The sequence below is a fragment of the Leptonotus elevatus genome, chromosome 6, assembly GCF_054856555.1.
Source record: "Leptonotus elevatus isolate MCC_2025b chromosome 6, RoL_Lele_1.0, whole genome shotgun sequence".
NCBI lineage: Eukaryota > Metazoa > Chordata > Actinopteri > Syngnathiformes > Syngnathidae > Leptonotus > Leptonotus elevatus.
The window spans coordinates 18996368-19002834 of NC_141244.1; the positions used below are offsets into that span (position 1 = coordinate 18996368).

General features: G+C 40.1%; 1 protein-coding gene across 3 annotated transcripts in view; it reads right to left on the reverse strand.

Moving 5' to 3' along the window:
• mios (missing oocyte, meiosis regulator, homolog (Drosophila)) overlaps nt 1-5144 on the reverse strand; it is a 13868-nt gene extending 8724 nt beyond the window's left edge. Inside the window, exons 1-5 of one of the 3 annotated variants that reach the window (XM_086078049.1) lie at nt 5081-5130; nt 4015-4113; nt 2480-3311; nt 1060-1553; nt 194-288 (exon numbers count right to left, since the gene is read on the reverse strand). In XM_086078049.1, coding sequence (XP_085934175.1) covers nt 194-288; nt 1060-1553; nt 2480-3298 — 1408 coding nt within the window. In that variant the 5' untranslated portion in view covers nt 3299-3311; nt 4015-4113; nt 5081-5130. Of the gene's footprint in view, nt 1-193; nt 289-1059; nt 1554-2479; nt 4114-5080 lie in introns of all 3 variants that reach the window. The other 2 variants (XM_086078050.1, XM_086078048.1) reach the window with 2 other exon arrangements.
• Between the last annotated feature and the right edge of the window lie 1323 nt (nt 5145-6467).

Here is a 6467-nt window from a genome sequence, read left to right on the forward strand (position 1 = left end):
GTGATGTCATCAGTCGACAGCAAGTGGCAACATTTGTTTTTAAAATGTATTATTTGTTTATGAAAAACAATTAAGTTATCACATTAGTTATATTGTCTTCTTACTGTTGAAAATGGCTCAATGAGTCAAGTATCCCTTTAAAAAAATCGTGTGCCGCAAACAATGCACTCAGATCCAGATGTGGGTTCCTTACCTGAGCTGGTCTTGACAATATTCTTGATACCAGAGTAGATGACGGCCTGTTTGTTCCCCTGGAGCTTCAGCTCGATGTCCTCGGCACACTGCTTCATATGTGAGCGTTACATAGGAATCATCATCTCATAGTGCAGAATTTGGGTCGACCGGTACCGTAACTTCAGACTGGACCAAAGTAAGCTAGCTCACAAAAATATGTACGTTTAAGTGGAAGTCAACCTTAAACATTTCTTGACAATAATATGTAATTTTTTTACATAATATATAAAAGATGCGGCCTCACGAGCCTAAACATGACATTCTGATTAATATTACATTTGTGGAATATGCGTTATTTAGCTAAATCCAGCTGTTTTGATCCATCTCAGGGGGCGGCCATTTTGCCACTTGGTGTCGACTGAAGATGACATCAATGTTGCTCAGGTAACAACCAATCACAGCTTTAGAAAATAGTTGAGCCGTGATTAGTCGTAGCCAGAGCAACTGTGACGTCATCTTCAGTCAACAGCAAGTGGCAAAATGGCCGCCCCCTGAGATGGAGAAAAACAGCTGGATTTTGCTGCTTAACTCATAATCCACTAATGCAATATTAACCAGAATACCATATATAGACTAATGGGGCAGCAGAGAACATATTATTGTCCCCCCAAAAATTATTATTATTCTTTTTTTTGGGGGGGGGGGGGTGCTTCCCTTTTATTATCATCAATTGTCTTCCAAAAAACTGTTAGGTTTGTCAAACAATACATTTTCTTGGCTGTTAAGGAGAACACAAAAAATTGTTTGTCAAAGACCTTGTTCGTTGTTTTTATTTTTTTTGTCAAAATATCACTTAGTACTTATGTCACAATACCAAAAAAAAGGATATAGAAGAGGTCAAACCACAGGCACTTGAGCTGGGAATCATTTCCCCCCGCCAGCAGATGGTTCCTCCACACCTGGACGGTGTCATGGCCGTACCTGGACTGAGCCCTCTGCCTCATCTTGGTCGCGATGTCCTGCTCCAGGAGGACCTGGGCGCCCTCCGGCCCGTCCTCGGCGCACTCGTACAGGTGGCGTCCGCATGCCCACATGAGCGAGGTGGTGGAGCTCCACGCCAGCGAGATGCGCTCGAAGACGGTGAAGTCGGTCATGGCGCGGTTGGCGGCCGACACCACCACCATGTGGTTCTGCCTGGACGGGTGCCAGGCGAAGGTGCCAATCAGGCCGTCGCAGGGCTGCACGCTGCGCTCGATGATGGTGGGCTCCGTTTCGTCTCCGATGGGCGTGGGCGTGTGCTGCATGTCGTACAGACGGATGATGTTGCTGTCGCGGGTCAATGTGGCCAGCAGGCCTGTGCGGGTCGGGCACCATGCCACCTGGCCAGGTTGAACAAAACGCGGAGATTAGGTTTTGTACAATTTGCAACTGGACTCTTTCAAACTGTGGACTGCTTGCCAATCATCAATAACTTGTCTTGGATGTAGGGCTGTGGAATTAATTACAATTCAATTACAATTTCAATTATTACACTCCACAATTACAAAATCAGCATAATTGTCAAAAAAGAATAATAATACTAATTTTGAGTTGTTTAAATGTATACATTTGTACCTTTTCAAAATAAATAATTTAATACATTTTGTGTCATTCAAAAGGATCTTGCATATTTATAGTGTTTCAAAGAATTTTATAATTTTTACGTTTAAACATTTTGTTTTGTACCAAAAAAAAAATGATCATCCTAATCGTGACTTCAATTATTACCAGAATAATCGTGATTAACTCATTCACTCCCAGCCATTTTTACTGAAGTAACCCCCTTCACTCCCGGCTGTTTTCTCGATTTTGACTGATTTTACAAGGTCCACAGACTATTGTGTTCTATCACTAAAGTATCTTCTTTCATCAGGAAAAAGGCATATTTGTATGTTTCCGTTTTGCAGCAATTAGCATTAGAATATTACTAAATTTCATCATTATTCACATTCCTGTTGAAAACACTGTCAAAAAGAGCTTGTTGCAACATGGCCCTGGTTGATCTCTTATACTCTGCTGCCACCTGCTTGTACTAACTACCATTGCTTTAAGCCACATCTTCATGTCAGAAGCTGCATCGAAGCTTTGTATGCTCTTGCATAAAAAAACAACAACATATAAATACGTTTTTGGGAGTGAAGGACAAAGTTGTATTTTTTTTAACACGTTTTTTGGTTTGAATTAGTTAATATTTTCTTCATAATCAAGCAGCCCTACTTGGGTGTTTACAAAACATAAATTCATCTAAGCCTACTTAACACCATACCTTGGTTAGAGGCTTGGGCTGCTCGGTGAGGGTGAGCACGGGCTTCTCGAACTTCCTCAGGTCCCAGATGGCCACCTGACCTTCGAAGAAGGAGGCGACACGGTCAGGAAAGTGGGGGTCCACCGTCACCCCCTGGATGGCTTTGGTGTTGACGAAAGTCTTCTGGCTGGTGTTCCTCAGGTCGAAAACGGCCAGGTTGCGGTGCATGCCGGCCAAGAGGAGCTTGGGGTCTCGGAGGAGCCAGCAGAGGGACAAACAAGCGTCGTTCTGGCCCAGGTCGTACAGCGGCTTGGTCACGACCGAGCTCGGGTCCAAGTCCGAGGATGACAAGCGGATCTTCTCGGCGGAGATGCTTGGCTCTGGGGAGAACTTGCTGCTGATGTCCCAGATGAGCACCGAGAAGTCTGCCCGGTGTTTATCCAAGCCGGCCGCCAGCAAGTTGCTATCGACCGGGTTCCAGGCCAGCGTGTTGCATTGGCGGGCGTGCTTAGGCACAAACTCCTTGCCCACCAACTCCTTACACGCCGAGTTGTGGCTCTGGCCCAGGCTGGTAAGCACCACCCTGCCGTTGGCCTGGCCGACGGCGAGTAGGCACTCGGGCTCCTGCTTGGGGTACCAGGCCACACACTTCATGTAGGGCGTGTCCGAGTTGATAGCCAGCAAGGTGGCGGCCGTCTCTCCCGAGAGGGGCAGGGTGCCGGCCTTGAGCTCGGTTCCCCCTGCCGGACCGATGCGGTAGAGGCCCAGCTCCGAGTCGCAGATGACATAGCGGTCCGGGTGGTGGGGAGACCACAGGATGTCCGGCTTGGAGCCACTCATGATAACAAGGGGGCTAAAAGATGATCAGGCGCTTCACCATGAGAATGCCACCCGCACAAATTATAATTTTTTATATATAGTATTTTTCCGAGAGCCGAGTGACTTACAACTTTTTCGAGATACGACAATGTTTTGCTTTGACTTGCGAGCAAAGACTGTATGGTGGCGGTTTGGTAGATAGGATTTGAAAACAATTGAGGATATGCGCAACCAGCCTCCGCATTCATCTATTCAAGACAAATCACTTGATCCTGTTGAGGTCATTGACCGGGGACAGACCACCTGTAGAGATATTAAACGTCTACAGTGTCTTTTGTCTTATACAAGATGTTTTGAAAATTGACCAAATATGACCATCTCAATGTCCGTCGCATTTGAAGGGCGATGTTTAAAACTTCTGCGATAAAAATTGACACGTTTTAAGATATTTGCTTCATATTACATAAGTGACTACAATACTGTTTCGTGTGCCTATTTGCTAAAATTTGCTCTGTAACTTTGATTTATAATAACTACTGTGACCTATTATGTATGTCTGTAGTTATTTAACAATGAGCACCTCAACGGATAGAATTGAGGAAAATAACGTGTTACTCTCGTCTATTTGTGCAAGCTAATGATTACTTAAACTCATCACGGGCAGTTTGTTAACTTCATCATGTCATCAGCTCGTAGATATTATAGTGATTGCTACGCACACAGGACGTCCCCCCAACCTGTTCTCCGCTTTGGTCAAGTGACGTTCCGCATTAGGCCCATTCTTCAGGAAAAAAAGAGATTTCAAGCTGTTTATTGCCACTCCCAGTTGCAGTTTACTGTCAAACCAAACATAAAACAAAGAATGGATTACACATTGTGTCGTACTATATAGCCTCCCCTAACTACACATAATGGGAAATGCTAACTAATAGCATCTCTGTAGCAGTGTATAACACTATAAGCAACAGATATTTGAACACAAACGGTGACACACTAAATGTAGACAGATAATACAACAATACATTTTTGAGCCCACTGAGCCACAAACGCACGTTCAAAAATTCCCAAGCAGAACTGAATATAGGAAAATGACAAGTAATGACAAATGCCCACACAAGTTAAAAAATACATTTTAATTGTTCATATATTTGTGGATGTGAAAACCATTAAAATCACGGATATGTTTCTGTGAATTATTTTGAGACAAATCCCTCACCACTTTTGTTAACTTAAAAACGATTTTATTTTTGCTAATTTAAAAAAATGACAAATGATGTAACCTGGTAGTGAAAAAAAATTAAGTGAGGAGTCAAGAACAAAATCCATTTGATACAAATTGTAATGATTAAATCGATGATGTAAAGGGGAATTAAAACAAACTCAAAAACAAAACTAAAAAGTATTGGTATCTCATCTTGTGAAAGTGAGTGTACAATATATTGACACGCTCAAACTATGTGACACGCAGGTGCGCACAAAAGAGTCAAATTTAATTCACGAGTTAACCGAGACGCTTCAAAAACAATGAGGCAAACCCAGGGCGTAACTTTTGAGGCGAATTTAAAAACGCAAAACGAGAATACTTTGGCGATTTTTTTTTTTGTGGACATGCAAACTCCTCAAAGCTAATGCTAACGCGAGTGAAGGACGAGTTTAGAACATGAGCTTTTTCGTCGGTCCCTTTTAGCTAGCAGTGCACTATCTTAAAATCAGGACGCTGTATTTATAACACCCAGTTATGTTTTATTTCATGTTATGTCTGAGTAAATAAAACACAACACATGCAGGGAGGCGAAAACTTACTTAGGGTTGTAGTACTCTTGTTGTTTGTAACACAAAAACAGATCCTTCTAGGAAATAATACTCAGTCATTTAAAGGTTCCGATTAAGATGAGTTCCGCCCGATGATGTCGTTTACAAATCACACAATAATAAAACACGATTTGAACGTAATAATATAAATCACATATAAAAAATAAAATGCATCAAATATACAATTTAAAAAATGTATCAAAATGTTGGTTCTTTATTGAACATATAAACACAAAGAAAACACATTACAAGTCTAAAATATAAATTGAAGTAAAAAAAGAAAACAAGAATAGGAAGAAAGAAAATAGTTTATATGTTCAAAAGAGGTAGGTTAAGTTAAAAAAATAAAATAAAATAAAAAGTCCGTCTTGTGATTAAAATATTGCAGTCAGGATGAGTTCCGCCCAAAGATGTCATTTATATTAACATTAATATTTAAAAAAAAAAAAACACGATTTTAAATTTACAACTCAAATAATATGTAAAACATGTGCTTAAAATATAATCAAGAAAAATATTTATTATTAGTGTGTGCAACAACGAAAACGTCAGAAATTCTAATTGTCATTGGTGGTTTAGCCACCAGAGGCCGCTGTCGTCTAAAGATGTCGTTCACAGGATCATATTATGAGGAAAAACAATTTTTTTAATTGTTTTATTATTATGAGAATGCTGAAGAACATTCACACGTTTGATATTATATGCCTCAAAAATATTAAAATTATTATTTCATCATCATCATCATCCCATTTTTCACTCTCCAAAAAAGAAATTCAAGTACTGAAAATAACACATAAAAAAAGTTACCCATCTCTCCCATGTCAAATTCAAAGTGTTCAGCTCATTCAGAACTTCTTGGGGAACTATTTTCCAACTTTCCAAGAATCACCACATTTTTTTAAAAAATCCCAAAATTTTCACAGCAACATTGCCAAATTTACACAATAAATTTCCCACATACAGATTTCTACGTATACAGATTTTTTTTATTGGAGAGATATATCTTGGCACTTTTACAGTACTGACAGGTTTATTAAAATGTAGGTAAAATGAAAACAATAAAGTCATTGCATCATACAGTCTCGCATCGTAATTCAACTGAGTCGAACTGAATCAAATCTTCTCCCCCCTCACATTAAAAAACATATTAAAACGTCTTTACTGATTCACCCTATTGCAACTTAAAAATGATGTTATTGATTACTACAAATCATGTGTCTTTGTTTATATACAGCGAGCTATAGTGACAAAGACCCGATACCTGTGAATGGATATTGGGGCACTGACCAGGAATCAAACCCACGGCAGCTGTGTGACAAAGTACCATGTATATATATTTTTTAAAATAATAATAATAATTATTATTATTATTACTGTA